General features: G+C 38.2%; 1 protein-coding gene across 4 annotated transcripts in view; it reads left to right on the top strand.

Moving 5' to 3' along the window:
- The window catches only part of TGFBR1 (transforming growth factor beta receptor 1), a 69,249-nt gene extending 50,714 nt beyond the window's left edge, over positions 1 to 18,535 (top strand). For 2 of the 4 annotated variants that reach the window (XM_024126540.3, XM_024126539.3), the window contains exons 6-9: positions 271 to 427; positions 9,823 to 9,947; positions 10,956 to 11,086; positions 14,256 to 18,535. In XM_024126540.3, coding sequence (XP_023982308.1) covers positions 271 to 427; positions 9,823 to 9,947; positions 10,956 to 11,086; positions 14,256 to 14,381 — 539 coding nt within the window. In that variant the 3' untranslated portion in view covers positions 14,382 to 18,535. The other 2 variants (XM_024126538.3, XM_024126537.3) reach the window with 1 other exon arrangement.
- Positions 18,536 to 27,845: the final 9,310 nt, after the last annotated feature.

Below are 27,845 nucleotides of genomic sequence, written 5' to 3'. Positions count from 1 at the left end.
GGGTATCAACAAAGTAGTATCTTTAACCCCCAGTCTTTGAGTATTAGACTTATATTTTTTGAGCATCATCTATTTTCTTTGAAGAAATGTAATTTCAGCAACTTTTTGTGTAATGATTCACTTAAGGTGGTTTAGTAATGGCCCAGGTATTGCAGTGATGGGGGTTGAAATGCTTCGACACTGGATGGGAGAAGCTTTTGAACCTAAAGGTGAGATTTGTGATTGGTATTACCCTTTAAGCAACCATGTTTAATTATTTTCTTTCTTTAGGAAAACCAGCCATTGCTCATAGGGATTTGAAATCAAAAAATATCTTGGTAAAGAAGAATGGAACTTGCTGTATTGCAGACTTGGGACTGGCAGTAAGACATGATTCGGCCACAGATACAATTGATATTGCTCCAAACCACAGAGTGGGAACAAAAAGGTATACTTATGGCTACACAGTGATTAATATGTTCTGAAATTGACTTCTTTTCCTTCTCATTTCTAGATACATATCTTTTCTGAAACTCGACCTTGCACTTTATTAGATTGCTCACAGGTAGAAGATCTCATGGTCTTGCCTGCTCTGAAACCAAGGTTACCTGACTTAAAAAGGTAACTGCTGATGAAAGGTGGCCTTTCCAGAAAATATTACCATTAGTTATGTTAGTTATCATAATAGTAGCTAATGTTTATGGGGTACCTACTATGTGCCAATCATTTTAATGGGTCTTTTATGTATATCATTTATTGCTCTCTTCAACTGTTGTGCTGTAGTTAGCCCAACTGTTTTCTTATTTTTATTTCCTGAAAACATGCCTTTCTCTCTTCATACTTTCCCATGTGCTGTATCCTAGAGCATACTTCCTGCTTTTATTTCCCTAACTTGTAGTTAGTCTTCCTTTCTCATAGAAATCCTTTTCTGTACTGTTAGATGTCCTTGGCAAGGGCCCTCACTGCATGCTAAATTTGGACCATTGAGGCACTTAGCACATTATAACTGTCCATTTATTTGTCTGTATATTCCATTGAATCATAAACTGCTTGAGAGCAACCTTGTATTCCCAGCATCCATCACAGTGCCTAATACATAGTTAGTCCTCAATAAATATTTGTTGCGTCTATGAGTACTCAAAGGACCTAATTAGGTAGGTATCACTACCCTCAATTCAGAAATGAGGAAACTGCCTTGTGGAGGTTAGGTAATGTGGCCATCCAACCTCATGGATGGTAAGCTGAAGAGCTGAGATTTGAACCTGGGCATTTCTGACCCAAAAGGCTTTGCTCTGTGTATCACAGCATTTGCCACCACATATCTTCAAACTGCTACCTTGGACTTGAATAGAGCCAAACTTTTTTCTATCTCAGTCGTATTTGTGGTTTATGGATTCAACAGGGACTCTCAGATCTCTTGACTCAGTGTTCCAGGCAGTGTTCCAGGCAGTGGTTGCTGCAGGTCTTTGTGAGTCCTAGGATTTTTGAAACCTCAGAACCGTGCAAGGTAGTATCAATAGGAGAACTGGCATTCATTTTTATCTATTATTTTGTTCCTTGGAGTATGTGTTTTTCCTTTTATCCTGTATTAGTGAGAAGACTTCTAGATTAAAATATAGTACATAGTACATACCCAAGTAGGTGGTGTACATTAGGACACCTAGGATAGTTATTACGTATGGGTCATTGGAAACTTTTAGATCATAAGGCAGATAGCATAAAATTGCTGTTTCAGCTTTTCATGGGATTTGGTTGACACCATTAATTTGCAAACCAGTTGGGATATTTAATATTTTTCTTGAGTCTAATATGATCTCAGTTATGTGTGGAAGCTTGAGCTTCAGAGATCAGACCCAGGGAGAGGACAGGAGTGGGCTGTGTAGAAACAGTCTGAAGGGGCTGGAGGCTGGTGCAACTGACTGCACCTGAGGTTATACACAGAGGAAGCCTGGGCTGCCTTAGAGGCCAGGTGCCATTGTGTGGGCAGTGCATGAGGGGAGGGTTGGGACCTGCCATTATATAGCCTTATATAGCCTTTTTCCTGGCATGAGCTCTCAGGCAGCAGGACACAGCCTACACAAACTCCTGTCACGATACACGCCCCGCCCCCACCCCAGGAGCGATCGTGAGCTGCCTCTGCTCCCCTTGTGTGCTCTGGGGGTACACGTGAGCTGCCACCACCACCAAGAACCCCAGGACCAGGCATCAGCTGCCGCATCTGCACACCCTCTATCAAGGGGATAACTGCCAGTACATGCTGAGGAAAGAGGTGTCAGGCATCCATACTAAAAACAGCCCTTGCACCAAAAGTATTAAACCCACACAAGGTACACAGGGACACCCCCATATATAAACAGTCTTCCAAGACCACCATAGATAACTGTTTCTCCTAAACTCACAGAATAAGAGAAATACAAGTAAAGTGAAGAAGCAGAGGAACCACTCCCAGTTAAAAGACCATTAGAATTCCCCTGAGGGAACAATGAAACAGACCTCTTCAGTCTAGGGGACACTTGATTTCAAAAAGGAAATAGTGAAAATACTGAAGGAATTAAGAAAGGCTATCAACAGAAATGCAGAGTACTATAAAAAGGAACTAGAAACCATAAAGAGGAACCAAGAAAAATTAGAAAACTCACTTGCTGAGACAAAAACTGAAGTAAAGGCAATGAATAGCAGAATAAATAATTGAGAAGAACGAGTAAGTGACCTGGAAGATAGAATATGGAAATCACCCAATCAGGATGGCAGACAGACAAACGAAAAAAAGAGACCTATGGGATAATATAAAAGCATGCCAACCTACACATAATAGGGATTCCAGAAGGGGAAGAAAGATAAAAGGGGATCAAAAATGTATTTGAAGAAATTATGACTGAAAACTTCCCAAACCTAAGGAAGGAAACAGATATCCAGGTATAGGAAGCACAGAGGGTCCCAAACAAGGTGAACCCAAACAGATCTACACAATGACCTATTATAATAAAAATGGCAAAAGTTAAAGAGGATTCTAAAGGCAGCAAGAGAAAAAACAGAGTTAATTACAAGGGATCCCCCGTAAAGTTATCAGCTGATTTCTCTACAGAAATGGTGTAGGCCAGAAGGGAGTGGCAAGATATATTCAAAGTCCTGAAAGGGAAAAAATCTGCAACCTAGGATACTCTACCCAGCAAGATTATCATTAAGCAAAAAACTAAAAGAATACAGCAGTACTAAAGCTATCCTAAAGGAAATATTGAAAGGTCTTCTCTAAATAGAAAAGGAGTAACAGCAGTCTATAGGGAAGAGAAAATCACAATTGGAAAGCAAATTACCTAAATAAGCCAGTACACACACAGATTAAAAAAAAAAAATTCTGTGAAAGTGATGGTAACCACAATGAACAGCAAAAGGATGAACATGAAGATGTAAAAGAGGACATCAAAATCATACAATGTGGGGAAGGAGGGTAAGAAAACGTAGATTTTTTTTTTTTTTTCATTTCCTAGATGTGTTTGAGCCTGTATGACTACCAGTCTAAGGCAAGTAGATACAGGATGGGGTTAACATATCTGAGAAACAGAGTAACCACAAATCAAAAACATACAGTAGATTGACAAAAACAAAAATAAGAGAACGTAAGTGTAATACAAGAGAAAATCATCAAACCACAAAAGGAAAAATAATAGGACAAAGAAGAAATATAAAATCAACGGGAAAACAAGGTCAAAATGGCAATATCTATCAATAGCTACTTAAATGCTCCAATCAAAAGACACAGAGTGGTAATCTTCTGCACAGCAAAGGAAACCATAAACAAAACGAAAAAACAACCACAGAATGGGAGAAAATATTTGCAAACTATGCAATGGACAAGGGCTTAGTCTCTAAAATTTACAAACAGCTCATATGGCTCACTATCAAAAAAAGAAGCAACCCAATCAAAAAATGGGCAGAAGACCTAAATTGATATTTCTCCAGAGAAGACATACAGATGGCAAAGAGGCACATGAAAAGATGCTTGGCTAATTATAAGAGAAAAGCAAATCAAAACTACAATGAGGTACCACCTCACACCAGTCAGAATGGCCATCATCAAAAAACTCTACAAACCATAAATGCTGGAGAGGATGTGGAGAAAAGGGAACCCTCCTACACTGTTGGTGGGAATGTAAATTGGTACAACCACCATGGAGAACAGTATGGAGGTTCCCTAAAAAACGAAAAATAGAACTACTATATGATCCAGCAGTCTCACTCCTGGGCATATATCCGAGAAAACCATGATTCAAAAAGATACATGCATCCCAATGTTCACTGCAGCACTATTTAAAATAGCCAAGACATGGAAGCAGTCTAAATGTCCATTGACAGAAGAATGGGTAAAGAAGATGGGGTGTGTGTGTGTGTGTATACACACACACACATATGTATATATATATATATATACACACACACACACACAATGGACCATTACTTAGCCATTAAAAAGAATGAAATAATTTCATTTGCAGCAACATGGATGGACCTAGAGATAGATTATCATACTAAGTGAAGTAAGACAGAAAAAGACAAATATCATATGATATCACTTACATGTGCAATTTTAAAAATGATACAAATGAACTTATTTACAAAGTAAAAACAGACTCACAGACTTAGAAAACAAATATTTGGTTACCAAAGGGGAAAGGTAGTGGGGGAGTGATACATCAGGAGGTTGGGATTAACATATACACAATACTATATATAAAACAGATAATAAGAACGTACTGTGTAGCACAAGGAACTCTACTCAGTATTCTGTGATAAACCTATATGGGTAAAGAATCTGAAAAAGAATGGATATATGTATATATATTAACTGAACCACTTTGCTGTACACCTGAAACTAACACAACATTGTAAATCAACTATACCCAAGTATAAAGTAAAAAATTAAATTAAAAAATAAGAATAAAAATATACTCTCTCTCAAAAAAAGAGCTCTCTCAATATCCTGTGGTAAACCATAATGGAAAAGAATATGAAAAGGAGTATATATATATATATATATATATATATATATATGTATATCTGAATCACTTTGATGTACAGTAGAAATTAACATTGTAAATCAACAATACTTGAATAAAATAAATTTTTTTTAATAGAAAAAAAGACAGTGGCAGATTTGATAGAAAAAAACAGCCTACAATATGCTGCCTACAAGAGACCCACTTTAGGGCAAAGGACACACGTAGATTGAAAGTGAGGGGATGGAAAAAGATTTCATGCAAATGGAAATGAAAAGAAAGGGGAGGTTGCAATACTCATATCAGACAAAATAGACTTTCAAACAAAGGCCATAAAGAAAGAGAAGGACACTATATAATGATAAAAGGATCAATACAGGAAGAGGATTTTATACTTGTCAACATATATGCACCTAATAAATAGGAGTACCTAAATACATAAATACTAACAGACATAAAGGGAGAAATTGATAGGAATACAATAATAGTAGGAGACTTTAACACCCCGTTCACATCAATGGACATATCTTCTAGACAGAAAATCAATAAGGCAACAGAGATCCTAAATGACACAACAGAACAGTTAGGCTTAACTGACATTTTCAGGACATTACATTAAAAACAAAAAACAAAAAACCCAGAATAAACATTTTCAAGTGCACATGACACATTCTCTAGGATTGACCACATTACTAGGGCATAAAACAAGCCTCAACAAATTTAAGAGTATAGAAATTATCTCAAACATCTTTTCTGACCACAACTGCATGAAACCAGAAATCAAGAAAAAGAAATGAGAAAAAAATGATTATTTGGAGACTAAACAGCATACTACCAAAAAAATATGGGTCAATTATGAAATCAAAGAACAAATTTTAAAATGCCTTGAAAAAAATGACATATAGAAATTATCTCAAACATCTTTTCTGACCACAACTGCATGAAACCAGAAATCAACCACAGAAAAGAAATGAGAAAAAAAAATTACATGGAGACTCAACAGCATGCTACTAAAAAAACCAATGGGTCAATGATGAAATCAGAGAGGAAATTTAAAAGTACCTTGAGGGACTTCGTCCTGGTGGTCCAATGGGTAAGGCTCCGCACTCCCAATGCAGGGGGTCTGGATTCAATCCCTGGCCAGGAAACTAGATCCCACATGCATGCTGCAACTAAGAAGTCTGCATGCTATAACTAAGAAGTCCGCAAGCTGCAACTAAGTCCACATGCCACAAGTAAGAAGTCTGCATGCCACAACTAAAGATCCTGTGTGCCACAGCTAAGACCCAGTGCAGCCAAAATAAATAAAATGAATAAATAAAATGAATATTTTTAAAAATACCTTGAGACAGATGACAATGAAAACACAACCATACAAAATCTATGGGATGCAGCAAAAGCAGTTCTTAGAAGTTCGTAGCAATACAGACCTTGCTCAAAAAACAAGAAAAATCTCAAACATCCTAACCTACTACTTAAAAGAATTAGAATAAAGGAGAACAAACAAAACCTGAAAGTCAGCAGAAGGAAGGAAGTAATAAAGGTCAGAGGGAAAAATAAAATAGAGATTTTAAATAAAATAGAGATTTTTTTAAAAATAGAAAAAAATCAATACAACCAAGAGCTGGTTCTTTGAAAGGATAATCAAAATTGACAAACCTCTGGCCAGGCTCACCAAGAAGAAAAGAGAATCCAAATAAAGTAAATGAAAAAGGAGACATAACAACTGATACTGCAGAAATACAAAATACCAAAAGGGAATACTGTGAACAATTATATGCCAACAAATTTGACAACCTAGAAGAAATGGACAAGTTTCTAGAAACATACAGCCCACCAAAATTGAATCAAAAAGAAATAGATACATACAGCTGATTCACTTTGTTGTAGAGCAGAAACTAACACAATATTGTAAAGCAGTTACATTCCAATAAATAAATAGATAATTTGAACAGACTGATCATTAGAGGTGAAACAATCTGTAATTTAAAAACTCCCTACAAACAAAAGTCCAGGACCAAATGGCTCCACAGGTGAATTCTACCATACAAAGAAGAACTTACATCAATCCTTCTAACTCTTCCAAAAATTGAAGAGGAGAGAACACTCCCAAAGACATTCTATGAAGCCACCATCACCCTGATACCAAAACCAGACAAATACACCAGCAAAAAAGAAAATTACAGGCCAATATCGTTGATGAATATAGATGCAAAAATTCTCAACAAAATATTAGCAAACTGAATCCAAAAACACACAAAAAAGATCATACACCATGACCAAGTGGGATTCATTGCAAGTTCACAAGGATGGTTCAACATTCACAAATCAATGTGATATACCACATGACCAAAAGAAAAGACAAAAACTGCATGATTGTCTCAACAGATGCAGAAAAAGCATTTGACAAAATTCCATTCATGGTAAAAAAAAAAAAAAAAAAAAACCTCTTACCAATGTGGGTACAGAGGGAACATATCTCAACATAACAAAAGCTATTTATGACAAACCCACAGCCAATATAATACTCAGTGGTGAAAAGCTGAAAGCCTTCCCACTAAATTCTGGAACAAGACAAGGATGTCCACCCTCATCTCTTCTATTCAACATGGTATTAGTAGTCCTAGCCACAGCAATCAGACAAGAAAAAGAAATAAAAGGTATCCATATTGGAAGGGAAGAGGTAAAGTTGTCATTATATGCAGATAACATGATTCTATATATAGAAAACCCTAAAGACTCCACACAGATTACTAGAACTGATAAATGAATTCAGCAAAGTAGCAGGATACAAGATTAACATATAGAAACCAGCTGCATTTCTTTACACTAACAATGAAACATGAGGAAGGGAATGTTAAAAAAAAAACTTTCAAAATTGTACCCTCAAAAATAAAATACTTAGGAATAAACCTGCCCAAGGAGGTGAAAGACTTGAGAACTCTAAAACATTAATAAAGGAAACTGAAGATGATTCAAAGAAATGGAAAGATATCCCATGCACTTGGATTGGAAGAATATTGTTAAAATGGCCATACTACCCAAAGCAATCTACAGATTTAATGCAATCCCTACCAAATTACTCATGACGTTTTTCACAGAACTAGAATAATCCTAAAATTTATATGGAACCATAAAAGACGCAGAATTGTCAAAGCAATCCTGAAGAAAAAGAACAAAGCAGGAAGCATAACCCTCCCAGACTTCAGACAATACTACAAAGCTACAGTAATCAAAACAGCATGGTATTGGCACAAAAACAGACATACGGATTAATGGAACAGAATAGAGAGCCCAGAGATAAACCCACACCACTACAGTCAATTAATCTTCGACAAAGGAGACAATAATATACAATGGGAAAAAGACTCTCCTTCAGCAAGTGATGTTGGAAAAGTTGGACAGTTGCATGTAAATCGATGAAGTTAGAACACACCCTCCCACCATACACAAAAATAAGTTCAAAGTGGCTTAAAGACTTAAACATAAGACATGACACCAAAAACTCCTTGAAGAGATCACAGGCAAAACATTCCCTGACATAAATCACACCAGTGTTTTCTTAGGTCAGTCTCCAAAGGCAGTACAAATAAAAACAAACAAATGGGACCTAGTCAAACTTCCAGGCTTTTGCACAGGAAAGGAACATTAAAAAAATAAAAAGACAAGCTACAGAATGGGAGAAAATATTTGCAAACGATACGACTGACAAGGGCTTAATTTCCAAAATATACAAACAGCTCATACAACTCAACAAAAACAACAAAACAACCCAATCGAGAAATGGGCAGAAGACCTAAATGGGCGTTTCTCCAGGGAAGAAATACAAATGGCCAACAGGCACATGAAAAGATGCTCAATTTCGCTAATTATTAGAGAAATGCAAATCAAAACTACAGTGAGGTACTACCTCACACTGGTCAGAATGGCCATCATTAAAAACTCTACAAATAAAAAATGCTGGAGAGGATGTGGAGAAAACGGAACCCTCCACTGTTGGTGGGACTAATGTAAGTTGGTACAGCCACTATGGAGAACAGTATGGAGAAAACTAAAAACAGAATTATCATATGATCCAGCAGTCCCACTGCTGGGCATATGTCCAGAAGAAACTGTAATCCAAAAAGATACATGCACCCCTGTGTTCATACCAGCACTATTTACAATAGCCAAAACATGGAAACAACCTAAAATGGCCACTGACAGATGAATGGATAATGAAGATGTGGTACATAGATACAACTGAATACTGCTCAGCCATGAAAAAGAACAAAATAATGCCATTTGCAGCAACATGGATGCAACTAGAGATTATCATACTAAGTGAAGCAAGTCAGAAAGAGAAAGACACATACCATATGATATCACTTATATGTGGAATCTAAAATGTGACACAAATAATCCTATCTACAAAACAGAAAGATTCAGGGACAAAGAGCGGGGAGGGGGTTGGGAGAAGGGAACAGGAGGTTGGGGTGAGCAGGTGTAAGCTATTATATGTGGAATGGATAAACAACAACGTCCTACTGTATAGAACAGAGAACTATATGCAGTATCCTATGATAAACCATAATAGGAAAGAATATTTAAATAAGAATATATATATATATATGCATAACTGAATTTCTGCTGTAAAGTGATTAACACAATATTGTAAATCAACTATACTTCAATTAAAAAAATTTTTTTTAAGTTTAAAAAACAGCAGAAGCATAGTGAAAGGGGGAAAAGGTCAAAATTAATATTGACCCTCCCCCCACCTCCCCACCCAGGAGTAAAAGAAAGTTTATGAAACAGGTTAAAAGTAATGTCACTATTACATAAAATAAAATGCTGACTTCTTTTTTAGGTACATGGCCCCTGAAGTTCTAGATGATTCCATAAATATGAAACACTTCGAATCCTTCAAACGTGCTGACATCTATGCAATGGGACTAGTATTCTGGGAAATAGCTCGACGATGTTCCATTGGTGGTAAATCTCTCTCCCCTCCCCCAACATTTTGTCATGAACACGTTCAAGAATTGCCTTTTTAATTAATGAAATTGTTTACCTGGTGATCACTGAGAGTGCCAGAAAATATGAAAGAGATAAATGACATGACAAGCTTTATCCTAGTATATAGTTTTATCCTAATACACAAGCTTTATTCCAGTGTAGTCTTTTTCTATTTCCACTTGAATTTTGGGAAGCAACAGAAACCAACCCCTTGTTATCTTGGAATATAGATATTTAGAATGGATGACTACTTGAGAGGCCACCCAGGAAGCTATTTCTAGCATGTACCTGAGTCAGACTGATTTTTTCCCCCTGAGATTGTGGTTATTTTCTCAATCTTGAGAGCTGGAAATTACATATACAGAATACATATACTGAGTTGCATTACTTTTTTTAAGTAAGTTTGTGTTACACTGAGCACTTTCAATGTTTACTTGAGAAATAGTCTCTTATCCTTGAAGGACCAGGCCCACCTGAGACTAGTGCCTCAGGTTTTTGAGGCAGTGAGGGGTGGAGTAGCAAATAGGACAGGTTATTGACAGATGCTAGTAGAGGAAGGGACTTGCACCTCAGGCTTTCCTTATAAGATTCACACCTTAGTAATAGAATGTATATCCCCGTACCAACTGAGAGGCTGTGCAACTTGTAGAATAAAAGGTTTCATTTCTTGGGCATTAGGGTTCTGGGAGAAAATGTCAATCTGGTCATCACAGCTCATAGTTAACCATCATTAAAATAGCCTTTGCTGATCCCATGGCGATACTTAGTTTCAAGGTGTGGGCTCAGTACTGACTCAGGGAGGTGGGTTGTTGATGCAGAGGTGGATGAGAGACTGCAGTCTGTAAGCTGTGTTCCACTTACCTGATTTAGTAATGGGACACTGTAACAGGACTCTCAGCTGTTCCTTTTCTGTCTGGTCAAAGAATGCTCTGACATTATGTGAGTAAATCCTTCAAAAAAGATTTTTTTTCTCTACCATTGTAGGAATTCATGAAGATTACCAGCTGCCTTATTATGATCTTGTACCTTCTGATCCATCAGTTGAAGAAATGAGAAAAGTTGTTTGTGAACAGAAGTTAAGGCCAAATATTCCAAACAGATGGCAGAGCTGTGAAGTGAGTATTTATTTTGGATACTACACAGTTCTCTAAACTGCTTCTGGTTAGTAAGTGGAAATTTGCTACTTTTCTTTAAGGAAAGCAGACATTAAGAATTCCCATTCCTTTATTTTTCATGGCTGTTAAACCAGTGAGTAAAAACAGAATAATTTGTTTTTCATGTTCAATTTTAAGTACATTGAAAGGGCTGTGGAACATTTTCAGTGGCCATTAGTGTATTAGAACAGTGTTTAGATCTACCAATGAAACATTTTCAGTGGCCATTAGTGTATTAGAACAGTGTTTAGATCTACCAATGAAACAAGGCTCCTACATTTTTAATTAAAGCTTCCCTTCAATCAGGGCAGCCCAGGATAGTGGGATGAGTGCTGGATGGAATTAGGAGGCCTGTATTCTAGATCAGCCTGGCTACCATTTCAGAGTCTGACTTTGGGCAAACCACTTCTGTTCTCTGGACCTTAATATGCCTTTTTGTAAAATGAGGGATTTGGATGATTATGAAGATGGTTCAGATGATTTTACATTTTATTCATCTCACTGCCCATATGACTATTCACCAGGAATTTGGGGAAAGTGCTTTCCAGCAATGTCTGAGCTTTTCAATCCCAGCTCTTACAAAAAGTTTTAGAAATATTTTTGTAGTTGTACTGGTGAAACAAAGCATTTCCCTCCAGATTTGATGTTTTGTAGTTTAGGAAGAATAAAAAGCTGATTACTTAAGTAGTTGATTTTACATCTTAAAATAATGTAGGCCTCAGTAGACACCTTTGACATCAAGAGAGTTCCTTGGCTGCCTCCAACCAAATCAAGTATCCAGGCCCAGATAAAATACATTGTGCGCTCACAGAATCTGCATGTTTTGTTTTTTTTGTTTTTTTTTTTTTGTGGTATGCGGGCCTCCCTCTGTTGTGGCCTCTCCCGTTGCGGAGCACAGGCTCCGGACGCGCAGGCTCAGTGGCCATGGCTCACGGGCCCAGCCGCTCCGCGGCATGTGGGATCCTCCCAGACCGGGGCGCGAACCCGATTCCCCTGCATGGGCAGGCGGACGCGCAACCACTGCGCCACCAGGGAAGCCCAGAATCTGCATGTTTTAACCAATGGAATTGGGCTAGATCTTGTCTTTTAAAAATTTGATCTTGATACTACAAAGCATTTACAAATTGGAATTACTCATGCACTCATTCAGTGATTAGAGCAGATTAGTATTAAACAGATGGCTTTTTAAGCATGAAGGAAAGTTAGCAGTTAACATTAAAAAGGCACATGCAATTTGCACTTACTGTCACAGCATGCTGAATTAATGCCATCACTGGCATTTTTGGTTTTTTCTCCATTTGGCTAGTTTTCTATGTACTTACCACTAACTCAGTCTTTCACTTTTCTAGGGTTTTACAAATCTCCTCTCAAGAGCTGAAACACATCAAGAATTTGAAACTGATAGGATACCTCCAGAAGCGTCTTCAGAACCCTCTTTTTCCAGTCTGAACTGGTTGTTCTCTTGGCCAGCTTTCATCTTGGGATATCCCTCACCTTTCATCTGTGATTCCCTTTGCCTCTTTTATAGTGAATCCTCCTTCCTGGATCCCACATCTTCCTGTTTCTTGGTTTGCTCATTTTCCCCCCCTTTCAGCTCTCTGCTCAGATGTTACCTTGTCAGTGAGACATTACCTCTCAACCTATTTAAAATAGCACCTTCCTTCCCTGGCATATTTTATCTCCTTCTCTAAACGATGTTTCTCCTTAGCACTTACCATTGACAGTCCATGTATTTTGCTTATTTATTAATTATATGCTTTAGCCTTCTAGAATATCAGCTTTATGAGAGCAGAAATTTTGTCTGTTAGTTCACTGCTGTTAGTTCCCTGACACCTAGGATGGTTATCTAGTAGATTATAGGCACTCAGTTTGTTGGATGAATTTATGTATGGGCTGGGCCCTTGGTCATTTTTATCTGGAAACAAATTTTCATTTCTAGGGAATTTTCCTCAAGTATTTCCTTGATGTGTTCCTTTCCATTTTCCTCTGTTCTTTTTGTTCAACTCTGGTTATGAATGTAGATGTCCTGAACAGGCATTCGAATTTTATCTTTTCCCTATTATCCATCTCTTTGGGTTTTTTTTCTCAACTTTCTGGGAGATGTATCAGCTTTTATCTTTTGAGTTTATTATTATTATTATTATTCAGGTTTATCTTCTAGTTCTGTAAAGTTTTTCTAAAACCAAACAAAAAATTATCGGTAAGTCCAATATCAGTGTTTTCTTTGAGGATATTAATGATAGATTGTTGATACTGTCTTCTTTCTATACATCTTCTGTTTTCTCCAAGGTGCTTTTTTCTGTTTGTGTCAACTTCTGCATTTCATATTACTTTCCTCAAATGTTTGATCAAGCTCATACTCTTCACGTATAAAAGGGGCACTGAAAGCTGATGGGAAGCTTTGTGCACACGAATGGAGCTTATCATCATCAACTGTGATGTGAGCGTGATGTAACTGGGTTGCTTCCTTGGGGAACCACTGATGTCAGTCTCTTCAGGCTTTTCCTCTTGGGCAAAAGACTCTTCCACTCTTTTACCTGGAGGAGCATCTAAAGTCAGTGGCCGTGTTTTCGGAAGGAAGTTTATGGTCTTAGCGTTCAGTGTGTTGTCAGTGTGGAACCTCGCCACGTTCCCCACGACAGAAATCTCTGTTCTACTCTCTCAGGTGCGAACCTCTCGACTTCTGCTGGGGTGGGGGTGGGGCAGTCACCCAGCTGTGTGAGGTTGGTGGTGGTGGGGCAGCTATCTGGGGTTCTAGCTCCTTTGGCTGATCCTATTTTTAGCCTGAACTTCACCCCAGGGGTACTTGATGCAGTTAATTCCTCAGTTCTGGGGGGCATTTCATGGTGAGTCAGCTTCCTTCTTTGCCTTGAACAACTCTACTTTAGTATTCAGCCTTTTCAGTCTGCAAAGTAAATCACCCCTTGTCCATCTGCTTTCCAGCCGCTGGCACCAGTACCCTGCTGATGGGTATTTAGGTCATTTCTACTCATTCGCTATTACAAGTAATGCTGAAACAGAAATACTTGTATGTATGTTATTTAAAAAGAAAATTTACAGGTAAAGATTATTATCCAGATCAGTGAAAAGTGGTGCATGTTTTAATGATCATTCTTGTCTTTTCTTGTAGGCCTTGAGAGTGATGGCTAAAATTATGAGAGAATGTTGGTATGCCAATGGAGCAGCTAGGCTTACAGCTCTGCGGATTAAGAAAACATTATCACAGCTTAGTCAGCAGGAAGGCATCAAAATGTAAATTCTGCGGCTTTGCCTGAACTCTACTTTTTCTTCACATCTGCTCCTGGGTTTTAATTTGGGAGGTCAGTTGTTCTACCTCACTGAGAGGGAACAGAAGGATATTGCTTCCTTTTGCAACAATGTAATAAGGTCAATTAAAAACGTCCCAGGATTTCTTTGGACCCAGGAAACAGCCATGTGGGGTCCTTTCTGTGCACTATGAACGATACTTTCCCAGGACAGTTAACAAAATGTTGTGTGGTCTACCTTTATTTTTTATTAACACAAAACTTGTTTTTTTTAAATGATTGCTGGTCTTAACTTTAGGTAACTCTGCTGTGCTGAAGATCATCTTTAAGGGTAAAGGAGCTGAATTGCTGAGTTATATGAAAACATTTCTTATTTTTAAAGAAAGTGATTTACTCCTGGTTAGTACATTCTCAGAGGATTCTGAACCACTAAAGAGTTTCCTTGATGCAGACTTTGAATGTACTGTTCTATAATTTTCAGGATCTTAAAACTAACACTTATAAAACTCTTATCTTGAGTCTAAAAATGACCTCATATAGTAGTGAGGAACATAATTTATGCAATTGTATTTTGTATATTATTATTGTTCTTTCACATATTCAGAACATTACATGCCTTCAAAATGGGATTGTACTATACCAGTAAGTGCCACCTCTGTGTCCTTCTAATGGAAATGAGTAGAACTGCTTAAAATCTGTCTCTGTGTGTTAAAACGTGTAGTGTTTTAATTCAAAAGTTTATTTACCTGGATAACCCAGACTTTTTGTTTTGTTTTTTGGAAGAGTTTTTCTGGTATGTCATTTGGTATTCCATTTTGAAAATGCCTTTTTCCTACCAAAATGTGCTTAAACCACTAAAGAAATGAAGTGGCATTAATTGGTAAATTGTTACCATGGTCATGTTTGAATATTCTCACGTCAAGCTTTTGCATTTTAATTGTGTTGTCTAAGTATACTTTTAAAAAATCAAGTGGCACTCTAGATGCTTATAGTACTTTAATAATTTAAAATCTGTAGCATACAGACTAATTTTTCTAAAAGGGAAAGTTTGTCTAGCTGCTTGTGAAAAGTTGTGTGGCATTCTGTAAGCCATTTTTTTCTTTATCTGATCAAAGACAGTGTTATTTTTTTAAGAAATGAACTACGTTTAAAATTAGAATATGGTTAATGTTAAATAGGCCTTTTTCTTGGAAGGTAAAGGTAGTTAATAATTTGAATAGATAACTGTGTGAGAGAGTCACATTTGTTGTGTAGGAGTCAACGTTCTGTGGATTCTCTGTCTTTGTACCTAAGGTTAGAGTTAGTGTGGTTTTGAGGTCTCACTACACTTTGAGGAAGGCAGCTTTTAATTCAGTCTTTCCTTCTCTGTGCAGATACTGCAAATGCCTAATTCACATGGTTATGGAATGAATTCGGTGCACCCTTGATATTTGGGAAAGTGGTAGCTAAGGAATATTCTGAGGAGAGCTTCTCCATTTTCCAGATGTTTTCAGTCAAATTAAATGTTTAAAGCAAATTTGTCATGGTCTTCTCACATTAAGTTGAAACTAGCTTATAATAACTGGTTTTACTTCCAGTGCTAAAAAGTCTGCAAGATTTTTACCGTTTTCAAAGTCCTCTTTATCACTGTGATCTTAATCTGGGGGTGGGGGTGGGGAACCTATCATAGCTGTGAGGCAAGACGTTCACCTTACAGTGCTATCAATTTCCTGATGAAAGGGTCAGAATAACCTGTAAAGTATTTTGGTAAGAGATAGTGGCCATTTATGCTGACTGAGCTGCATTCTGTTAATGTCTTATCTCTATACATAGAACAAATCTGAAAGACTATTTGGTCTTAAAGCCAAAGTAATTTCAGAATGAATGACATATTACATAGGAATTTAGTGTCAATTTCATGTGTTTAAAAACGTCATGAGGAAAATATGTTTAGAGGTTAATATTTTGAGTCCAAATTTGAGGTTTTTTTGTAGTTACCATGATTTCATCAAAGCAAATGAGTGAGTTTGAGAGGTTTGTTTTTTATAATTGTGTTATATTTCCTGTTTAATAATCTCTAGCTCTGTGATCAGGTACTTTAAAAATTTTTTTTGGCCATTTACAAGCCTACCAGATCTGCTTTATGAAATCCAGGGGACCAATGCATATTAATCACTAAAGCTATTTTTATATAATTTTAAGAACATACCAAAAGTTCTCCTCTGATTTAAAGTTGTGATACATGATTTCTCACTTTCATATAAGGTAATCAACTTTTGCTGAAGATATTCTTTATTAAGTCAAAAAATAAGTTACAATTTTACTGTTCTTGCCTAAATGGATAAAATGTACTTTTGATGAATCAGGGAATTTTTTAAAAGTTGGAATTTAGTTCTAAATTGGGTTTACATGTTACTCTAGTTAATTCCATTTTTTTGGCTAATGATGGTTTGATAACCCCAATTGGCTAGTATAGAAAACAAAGTAACTTAAAAGATTTATAGATCATGATTACTGTGGCTATAACTGCAGAAAAAATTGAGAATTAATTTTATTATTTAAAAACACAAACCTTTGTTTATACTGCCTATCTTCAGATGCTCACTTTCCAAGTTTCAACTTGGCTAAAATATACCTTCAGGAAAACTATCTGTCCACGTCTACTTTGTTAGTATCCCCAGAGGAATGGGGATGGGGGTCGGGCATGACCTAGGGGGTGTAGACATTCCTGGTCCTTTCTTCATGTCTCAGCACTCTCTCTCCCAAACTGCCTTCCTGCTGGTCCCTGACTCAGAGTGGGATGGCAGCAAGGTGGTAGCTGTGGCAATGAAGCAGTAGCCAGTTGTATCTTCCATAGGACAGGGTAAGGTCCAAAGAGCTGAGCCTCTAGTTATGCTGTAATGATAGTGCTCAGGAAGTGCCTTGAGTCAGGATACAGTGCCATGGTCATCAAGAATTCCAAATTTCAGTTCTTAAAAAATTTCACCGGTCACTTGGCCACTTTGCAGCTCGTGCATGAGTTACCTTTTTTTTCCCCCTCTACATTAAAGAACTGTCACAAACAGAATATTTTGTAAAACAAGATGGCAAAGTGCTAATTAAAATGCACAACAAAATTATTATTCCATTAGACATGTCATAACAAGAGTTTATTTTTACCCCTGCACTGAAAGAGTGGTTGTAAGTAAACTGTTTCTTGACCATGGCAGTGTTCTGGCTCCAGATGGTAGAGAGTCCAAATACTGGTTCTGTCACAGCTTGGCAGAAAATGCCAATTCAGATGTTTTTGAGAGTCTAAAGAATAGCTCATGACATGTACTACAGCTTCTTGAGTGTTTTGCAATGCTGGGATACCCATGGGCCCTCTCTCTAGAAATGCTGGACTTCTAGGACATTCTGAAGATTGTCAGTACATTTAAACTTTTCAACCCTATTATGCAGTCTTATTTGTAATTGTAAACTTTAAAAAATGTGGTTAATAACATTCAACCAGTTTCTTAAAGCTTAAAAAGAACTTCAGTGAATGTTTTTATTTTTAAATGAATTTTGTGAATTGAATATCATGAACCATGTTTTGATATCCCTTTTTCACATTGTGCCAATGGAATGGGGTGTTTGGTATTTCTTTATATGTCAAGGAGATGCTTCAAAATGTCAATTGCTTTAAACTTAAATTACCTCTTGAGAGACCAAGGTACATTTACCTCATTGTATATATGATGTTTAATATTTGTCAGAGCATTCTCCAGGTTTGCAGTTTTATTTCTATGAAGTATGAGTATTATGTTGCTAAATTACTCAAATGGTACTGTATTGTTTATATTTGTACCCCAAATAACATCTATACTTTGATTTCTATATTTTATTGTATTTGTGCAAAATCCTTTTGGCTTTATCACTGTAATCTCTGGCCTATAAGATGTGTACAGAAAATGTCCATATAAATTTTCATTTAAGTTGGATGATTTTGAGAATCCTCTAAAGAGGAGAGAAAAACGAAAACTGAAGTCCCCCATAAGTTTTTTTAAACTGTATATTGTATTTGTAGTAATATTCTGAATGAACTGTAAATAGGAAGTAGAAGAATAATGCTTATGTCAAGTCCTAACACTACAGTAGAAAAATGGAAGCAATGCAAATAAATTACTTTTTTCCCCAAGTGCTAGTGGCATAATTTAAAATAAAGTGTGTATACTGGAGTGAGCCATGCTGTTATGAAATGTAGCTGCTGTAAATAGAGACTAGAATCTTTGGATGACCACCTGGTACAGGTTACAGCATCAGAACATGTTTGAGAAGTCCCCACAGGTGCACACAGGGGCATCTGTGTGTGTGGAGGCTTCTTTCCACATGCTTGGAGGTTATTGATCTGTCAGTGGACAGGATGGGACATGTCTACATGTGAACTGCTTTGCTTCTGGCTCAGCAAATTTACTAAGTTGGTGTTAAAGTGGTGTTAAAGTTTTTCGATGATTTTCAAAGGAAATTGAGAATATTTTCATCTTCTACGTTTTACCTTATTTTTCCTTCTTTTCCTAATTTAAGGATTTGTGAGAAATAATTTGTAGAAATAAGTTTTGTTTGTTTGTTTTGTTTTTTGTTTTTTTAAGTAGACTTGAACAGTTAGTCTCCTGGGAGTGAGAACTTGGCTGATAAGAGAACTAAGGTCTAAGGAAGTAGTGGTAGAGAGGGGAGATGTCATCCCCAAGCCCTCGATGGACTCTGGGAGAGGTTTTGCAGATCAGATTGTTCTTGCATTAAAGACTAGTCACTTCAATTCAGACTGGATTTTCTTTCCTATTATGAAAGAATAGAATTATAAGAAAGGGATATTGGCAACTTAAGTATTTCAAAGAAGGGAAAGGGACCCTAGAGTGTTGAGAATTACAGAATTTGGATACAACTAAACCAGCTTTCAAAAATGAAGACCAAAAAAAAAAAGTGGCAAAATAAGACAAATGATTTGTTCCCTGTAGATCTACCTTATAGGAAATACTAAAAGAAATTCTTCAGAATGAAAATGATACCAGGTGGTAACTTGAAACCACAGAATGAAATAAAGAGTACTGGAAATGGGAAAGATAAAAGACTGTATAAATGTATTGCTGCTGTAACAAATTACTACAAATGTACTGACTTAAAATAACACCTACTTATGATGATGTCACATTTCTGAAGTCCAGGTATAATGTGGCTTAGTTGGTTCTCTGCTGCATATTTCAGAAGTCCAAAAAAAAAAAAAAGTCAATGCATTGGGTGTGCTACATTCCTTTCTGGAGGCTCAGGATGAATTGACTTCCAAGCTTATTCAGGTTGTTGGCAGAATTCAGTTCCATGTAGTTGTAGGACTGACATCCCCATGTCCTTGGGGACTATCAGCCAGGGGTTGTTCTTCACTTCTAGAAAGCACTTACATTCCTTGGTCTCCATTGCCATCTTCAAAGACAGCAAAAGTAGTTCCAGTCCTTCTCACACTTCATCTCTCTAATCTCCCCTTCTCTCCATCTTTCCTCTGCTTCTCTTTTCCACCGCATCTCTCTCCAATGGAATCTTCTACTTTCTTCTTTGGCTTTTCAGGGATCATGTGGTTACATTAGCCTAGATTATCCAGAAAGGCCCAATCTCCCTATTTAGTAACCTTAATTTCATTTGTATAATCCTTTCACAGCAGAACCTTGATTGAATAAACAAAGGATGGGAATCTTGAGACATTTGCCTACCACAATACGTATTTTCTCTTTAAATGGCATGTTACTGTATGACACAAATAATAATACTGTATTGTTGGTTTTATTACATAGATGCAATGTACATTACAATAATAGCACAAAGGAGTGGGTAGGAAATGGAACTATACTGGAACAAAGGGGGATTCTGTATTTTATTGGAATTACATTAGTATTAATCTGAAGATTTTGGTTAATTAAAATACATACTGTAGTCCCTAGAGCAACCACTAAAACACTCAAAATACAGTTTAAGAAAACAAATCTAAATGGCACACTAGGGACTTCCCTGGTGGTCCAGCAGTTAAGTCAGAGAACTAGATCCCACATTCTGCATCCAAAAGATCCTGCATGCTGCAACCAAAAGATCCCACACGCCACAACGAAGATCCCATGTGCTGCAACTAAAGACCCGGCGCAACCAAATAAATGTTTTTTTTTTTTAATGGCACACTAGAAAATATTTAACACAAAAGAAGGCAGCAATAGAAAGACGGAGATGCAAAAACATGTGAGACATTTAGAAAACATAGTAAAATGGTAGCCATAAATCTAACCATACCAATGATTTCATTAAATTTGATTCAAGGATTTAGTCCAATCATAAGGTAGAAACTGTCATAATGGATAAAAAAGCAAGACTTAACTATATGGTGTCTACAAGAGACACTTTGGATTCAAAGACAAATAGTATAACAGTATGGAAAAAAATATATACCATGCAAACAGAAACCATAAAGGAGCCAGAATGGATAATGTTGGACAAAGTGGGATTTGAAACAAATTACTAGAAATAGAGGACATTTCAAATGATAAAGGGTCAGTATATGAGGGAGATACGTTATCCAACCAAGCTTGGGTTCGCTCGCCTGCATGTGGTAAAGCCAATCTAGTGACACCAGGTTGTGGTGAAGGAAAGTACGGTGTTTATTGCAAGGTGCCCAGCGTGGGGCCAAGCAAGAACTGGCGGCTCATGCTTGAAAGACTCGAACTCCCCAGTGGATTTTAAGGAAGGGTTTTTAAAGACAAAGTGAGGGAGAGGGCCATAGGGTCAGTGATCAGTTCATGCATAATTCTGACTGGTTGGTGGTGAGGCAACAGGGTGATGTTTGGGGACTCTCAATCATCAACTTTCTGGTTCCCAATGGTCTGGGGTCTACATGCTTGTGGTCAGAATGCAGGTAGCTTCTTCCAGCTGGTAAGGGTTTTAGTATCTGCAAAACAATTCATGGATATGCCTCAGGATATTATCTATAACCCTTGAGGAGGAACTAAAGGTCCTTGACTTTGTTTCATAGATATATTACTTTGTCTTGCTTGACTGTTTTCTTTTGTTTCTGCATTTTCTCACTTCTGATTAAATTTGCCCTTTGGTACTTGGGAAAGGCCTTGAAGGCTAAAGCTTTTCTACAAAGAAGGGGTGGGGAACACAGGGGTCTGTCCCTGGGAGGGGACTGCAGGGTCCTGCTTGGTTTCAGATATAACAGCTATTAATGTATATGCACCTAAAAACAAATACATGGAGAAAAAAGTGACAGAATTGAAGGAGAAATGGACAATTCAGCAATGATATTTGGAGATTAATATCACATTCTCAATAATTGATAGAACTCGACAAAAAGCAAAAAAGAGAATGTCATCACCCAACTTGTCCTGACATGTGTAGACCAACCACCACAGCAGAACACACATTCTTTTCAAGTCCACATGGAACATTCTCCAGGAAAGAGCACATACTATGCCATAAAACAAGTCTCAATGAATTTGAAAGGACTGAAATCATAGAAAGTGTATTCTCCAACCATGTTGAAATTAAGTTAGAAGTCACCAACAGACATTTTGCAGACCCCCAAATATGTGGAAATTTAACACATTTTTAAATGCCTGTGTATTGAAGAAATTAAGGGGAGTTAGAAAATTTTAATGGAATGAAAAAACAGCATATTGAAATTTACGGTATGCAGCTAAAGCAGTACTGAGAGGGAAGTTTAGTTTTAAATACCTATATTTGAAAAGGTATTTAAATTCCATGAAGATAGATGCAAAAGTCCTTCACACTATTAGCAAACTGAATCCAACAGCAAATAAAAAGGTTTATACACAAGGACCAGATAGGATATATCCTGGAGCTGCAAGCTTGATTTCACATCCAAAAAGTTGTATACCATATTAATAAAATGATAAAACCCATACGGTCAACTAGACACAGGAAAAAGCATTTGACAGAATTTGACACCCATTCATGATAAAAACCCAAACTAGGAATGTAAGGCACCTTCCTCAACCTAAGTGAAGAATTTTTTCAATCTATGAAAATCCCACAGCTAATAAACTTAGTGGTAAAAGAGAGCTTTTCTTCTGAAATCAGGAGCAAGCAAAAATATCCACTCATTTTTATGCAACACTGTAGTGGAAGTTCTATCCAGCTCCTGATCTCCCTCCCCACAACCCCTGCCAAAGATTAAAGGCATTCAAATTTGAAAAAGTAAAAACTATTCACAAATGACATGATCTTTTGTACGATCCTAAGGAATCCACAAAAAAGCGAGTAGGATAGATTGCAAGGTTGTATGATACAAGATCAATATATAAAAACAATTGAAATTCTCTATTAGCAATGAGCAATCCTCTTAAAAAACTTCCACGCACAATAGCATTAAGAATACAAGAATAAATTTCATTGAAAAATAGTTTCTGAGAGGGGCTTCCCTGGTGGCACAGTGGTTAAGAATCCTCCTGCCAACTCAGGGGACACGGGTTCGAACCCTGGTCTGGGAAGATCCCACATGCCGCAGAGCAACTAGGCCCATGCGCCATGACTACTGAGCCCACGTGCCACAACTACTGAAGCCTGCGTGCCTAGAGCCTGTGCTCCACAACAAGAGAAGCCACTGCAATGAGAAGCCTGTGCATGGCAACAAAGAGTAGCCCCCACTTGCCACAACTCAAGAAAGCCCACGTGCAGCAATGAAGACCCAACGGAGCCAAAAATAAATAAATAAATTTATTTATTTAAAAAAGTTGCTGAGAGAAATTAAAGATCTAAATAAATGGGAAAACTTCCCATATTTGTGGACTAAAAGATTCAATACTCTTATAATGGTAATTCTCCCCAAATTGTTCTCTAGCTTCAACTCAATCCCTATCCATATTCCAGCAGGCTTTTTTGTTTGTTTAGAAATTGACAAGCTGATCCTAAGACTTGCATGGAAATACAAAGTATCTAAAATGGCCAGAATTATTTTCAAAAAAAAAACTGAGGAATTACCCTACCCAATTTCAAACGTATAAAGCTGCAATAATCAAGACATCATTTGTTAGCATCAGGATAGGCAGATAAAGCAATGGAACAGGATTAACAGTCCAGAAATAAACCCTTCATATATGAAAAATTGATTTGACATATGTGCCAAGACATTTCAATGTGAGAAAGATCAGTCTTCAATAAGTGGTGCTGGGACTACTGGACTATGGAAAAAAAAAAAAAAAGGACGAGAGAGTTATTTAAACCCTTAGCTTATTATAGACCTAAAGATAAAAGCAAAGGCTGTACAACTTCTAGAAGAAAATGGGAGAAAATCTTCATGACCTTGGGTTAGGTAAAGACTTCAATGTGACACCAAAAGCAAAATTAAAACCATGTTGATAAACTGGACTTCAAAATTAAAATCTTTTTGGGCTTAAAAATAATTACTGTTGGATGGGATCAAGGTGGTGGAGGAGGAGGACGTGAAGCTCACCTCCTCCCACAAAACCATTAAAAACACACCTACAAGTAGAATGATTCACACAGAACATCTGCTGAATGCTACCAGAAGACCTCTGACTTCCAGAAGGGCAAGAAAACCTCCAAGTAACCGGGTAGAACAAAATGAAAAAGAAAAAGAAAGGAATTGGGATGGGGCCTGCACCCCAGGGAAGGAGCTGTGAAGGAGGAAAGGTTCCTGCACCCTGGGAAGCCCCTCACCAGTGGGGAGACCAGACTGGATGGAGGGGGAGCTTCAGAGCCTAGAAGGAGAGTGCAGCAACCAGTCTGAGAATGGCAAAATGGGGAGTAATCTGCACAGAAGGTTGGCACCACCACCCTGCACTCCCCAGCATGAGATGCTCATCTGTCGGTGTGGGTTGGGGCTGGGGGCTGAAGCTCAGGCTTCAGAGGTCACACCCAGGGAGAGGAGCAGGGTTGACTGCGAGGAGACAGCCTGAAGAGGCTGGACTGTGGCAACTGAGGGTGTACTCAGAAGGAGCCTGGCCCCACCAGTGAGGCAAGGTGCCATTGTTGGGGGGCATACAAGGAGCGAGGTGGGACCACCATAAGGGCTTCTTTCCCTGTGAGTGCTCTCAGGCAACAGGACACCACCTACAGGAGCTCTGGGGGTGGGGGCAGGTCGCCGCCACCATTGTGGGCTCCAGAGGCAGGCATGGGCCGCCGCTGCCATTATGAGACTCGAAAGCAGGTGCCAAGCCCTGGCCCCCCGTCCCAGGAGTGTATGGGCCGCAGCCACCCCTATGTGATGACAAGCAGGCACCAAGTCCTGCCCCCGCCATCCCAGGAGCACACAAGTGCCACTCCACCTGCACACCCCACATCAAGGGGATAATTGCCAGCACATGCTGAGGAAAGAGGCAGCAAGCATCCAAACTAAAAGCAGCCCCTCAATTCTGGACAAGATGGCAGAAGGACTTGAGCTCACCTTCTCTCACAAAAACACCAAAATCACAACTCACTGCTGAACAACCAAAAAAGACTGGAACCTACTGAAAAAAGATATTTTACATTCAAAGACAAAGAAGAAGCCACAATGAGATGGTAAGAGGGGCGCTTCTGCGACATAAGCAAATTCCATACCCACAAGTTGGAAAATAATTTTATCACACAGGTTCTCCCACAAGAGAGTTCTGAGCATCATGTCAGGTGCCCTAGCCTGAGGGTCTGGCATTGGGAGGAGGAACCCCCAGAGCATTTGGCTTTGAAGGCCAGTGGGGCTTGAGTGCAGGAGCTCCACAGGACTGGGGGAAACAGGGGCCCCAATCTTGGAGGGCACACACAAGGTTTCACATGCACTGGGACCAGCACAAAGCAGTAATTCCATAGGAGCCTGGGCTAGACCTACCTGCGAGTCTTGGAGGGTCTCCTGGAGAGGCAGGGGTTGGCTGTGGATCACTGGTGGGGGCACGGACGCTGGTGGTAGAGGCCCCAGGAAATACTAATCAGTGTGTGCTCTCCAGGAGGTCGCCATTTTGGCACCAAGACCTGGCCCTACCCAACAGCCTGCAGGCTCCAGTGCTGGAACACCTCAGGCCAAACAACCAGCAGGATAGGAACACAGCCCCAGCCATCAGCAGACAGGCTGCCTAAAGCCGTACTCATCTCAAAGCCACCTCTAGACACACCCCTTTACACAGCTCTGTCCACCAGAGGGACAAGACCCAGCTCCACCCACCAGTGGGCAGGCACCAGCCCCTCCCAACAGGAAGCCTGCACAAGACCTAGGACCAACCTCACCCACCAGGGGGCAGACACCAAAAGCAAGAGGAGCTACGATCCTGCAGCCTGAGGAAAGGAGACCACAAACACAGAAAATTGTACAAAATTAGATGGCAAAGAAATATGCTCCAGATGAAGGAACAAGATACAAACCCAAAAGAACAACTAAGTGAAGTGGAGATAGACAATCTACCTGAAAAAGAATTTAGAGTAATAATAGTATAGATGATCTAGGATCTTGGAAAAAGAATGGAGACATAGACCGAGAAGATACAAGAAATGTTTAACAAAGAGCTAGAAAATTTAAAGAGTTTAACAAAGAGCCAGAAGATTTAAAGAACAAACAGAGATGGACAATACAATACTGAAATGAAAAATACACTACAAGGAATCAATACCAGAATAAATGAGGCAGAACAATGAATAAGTGAACTGGAAGAGAGACTGGTGGAAATCATTGCTGTGGAACAGAATAAAGGAAAAAGAATGAAAAGAAATGAGAACAGTCTCAGAGACCTCTGGGACAACATAAAACACACCAACATTCACATTATAGGGGTCCAGAAGGAGAAGAGAGAGAGAGAAAGGCCTGAGAAAATATTTGAAGAGACGATAGCCAAAAACTTCTCTAACATGAGAGAGGAAACACTCAAGTCCAGGAAGCGCAGAGAGTACTGTACAAGATAAACCCAAGGAGGAACACACCCAGACACATATCAAACTCACAAAAACTAAAGACAAAGAAAAAATATTAAAAGCAACAAGGGAAAAATCAACAAATACCATACAAGTGAATCCCCATAAGGTTGTCAGCTGATTTTTCAGCAGAAACTCTGCCGTCCAGAAGGGAGTGGCACAATATATTTGAAGTGATGAAAGGTAAAAACCTACAACCAAGAGTACTCTACCACTCAGCAAGGCTCTCATTCAGATTCAACAGAAAAATCAAAAGCTTTACAGATGAGCAAAAGCTAAAGAATTCAGCACCACCAGACCAGCTTTACAACAAATCCTAAAGGAACTTCCCTAGGCAGAAAAGAAAAGGCCAAAAGTAGAAACAAGAAAATTACAAATGGGAAAGCTCACCAGTAAATGCTAACATAAAGTAAAGGTAGGAAATCATCCACACACAAATATGATATCAAAACCAGCAACTGTGAGGAGAATACAAATGCAGGATATTGGAAATGCATTGGAAATTAAGAGACCAGCAACTTAAAACAGTCGTGTATATACAAAGACTGCTATATCAAGACCTCATAGGAACCACAAACTGAAAATCTACAACAGATACACAAAAAAGAAAAAGCAATCCAAACACAACACTAAAGATAGTCAACAAATCACAAGAGAAAAGAACAAAAGAAGGGAAGAAAAAAGACCTACAAAAGCAGATTCAAAGCAATTAACAAAATGGTAATAAGAATATACATATCAATAATTACCTTAAATGTAAACAGATTAAATGCTCTAACGAAAAGACAGAGACTGGCTAAATGGATACAAAAACAAAACCTATATATATGCTGTCTACAAGAGACCCACTTCAGATATAAGGACACATACAGACTGAAAGTGAGGGGATGGAAAAAGCTATTCCATGCAAATTGAAATCAAAAGAAAGCTGGAGTACCAATACTCAGCTGACAAAATAGACTTTAAAATAAAGACTGTTACTAGAGACAAAGAAGGACACTACATAATGATCAAGGGATCAATCCAAGAAAAAGATATATAACAATTGTAAATATACATGCACCCAACATTAGGAGCACCTCAACATTTAAGGCAAATTCTAACATCCATAAAAGGAGAAATCGACAGTAACATAATAATAGTGGGGGACTTTAACACCCCACTTTCGCCAATAGACAGATCATCCAGACAGAAAATCAATAAGGAAACAAGGACTTAAATGACACATTAGACCAGATGGACTTAATTTGTATTTATAGAACGTTCCATCTGAAAGCAGGATACACTTTCTTCTCAAGTGCACATGGAACATTCTCCAGGATAGATTCCATCTTGGGCCAGAAATCAAGCCTCGGTAAATTTAAGAAAATTGAAGTCATATCAAGCATCGTTCTGACCACAGCACTATGAGATTAGAAATCAACCACAAGAAAAATAAAAATGTAAAACACACAAAGACATGGAGTCTAAACAATATGTTGCTAAACAACCAATGGATCACTGAAGAAATCAAGAAGGAAATTTAAAAAATACCTAGAGACAAATGACAACAAAAACATGACAAT

Source organism: Physeter macrocephalus, chromosome 9 (genome assembly GCF_002837175.3).
Source record: "Physeter macrocephalus isolate SW-GA chromosome 9, ASM283717v5, whole genome shotgun sequence".
NCBI lineage: Eukaryota > Metazoa > Chordata > Mammalia > Artiodactyla > Physeteridae > Physeter > Physeter macrocephalus.
Note: the sequence above shows the minus strand (reverse complement) of the source record. Positions and strands in the feature narration are given on the sequence as shown.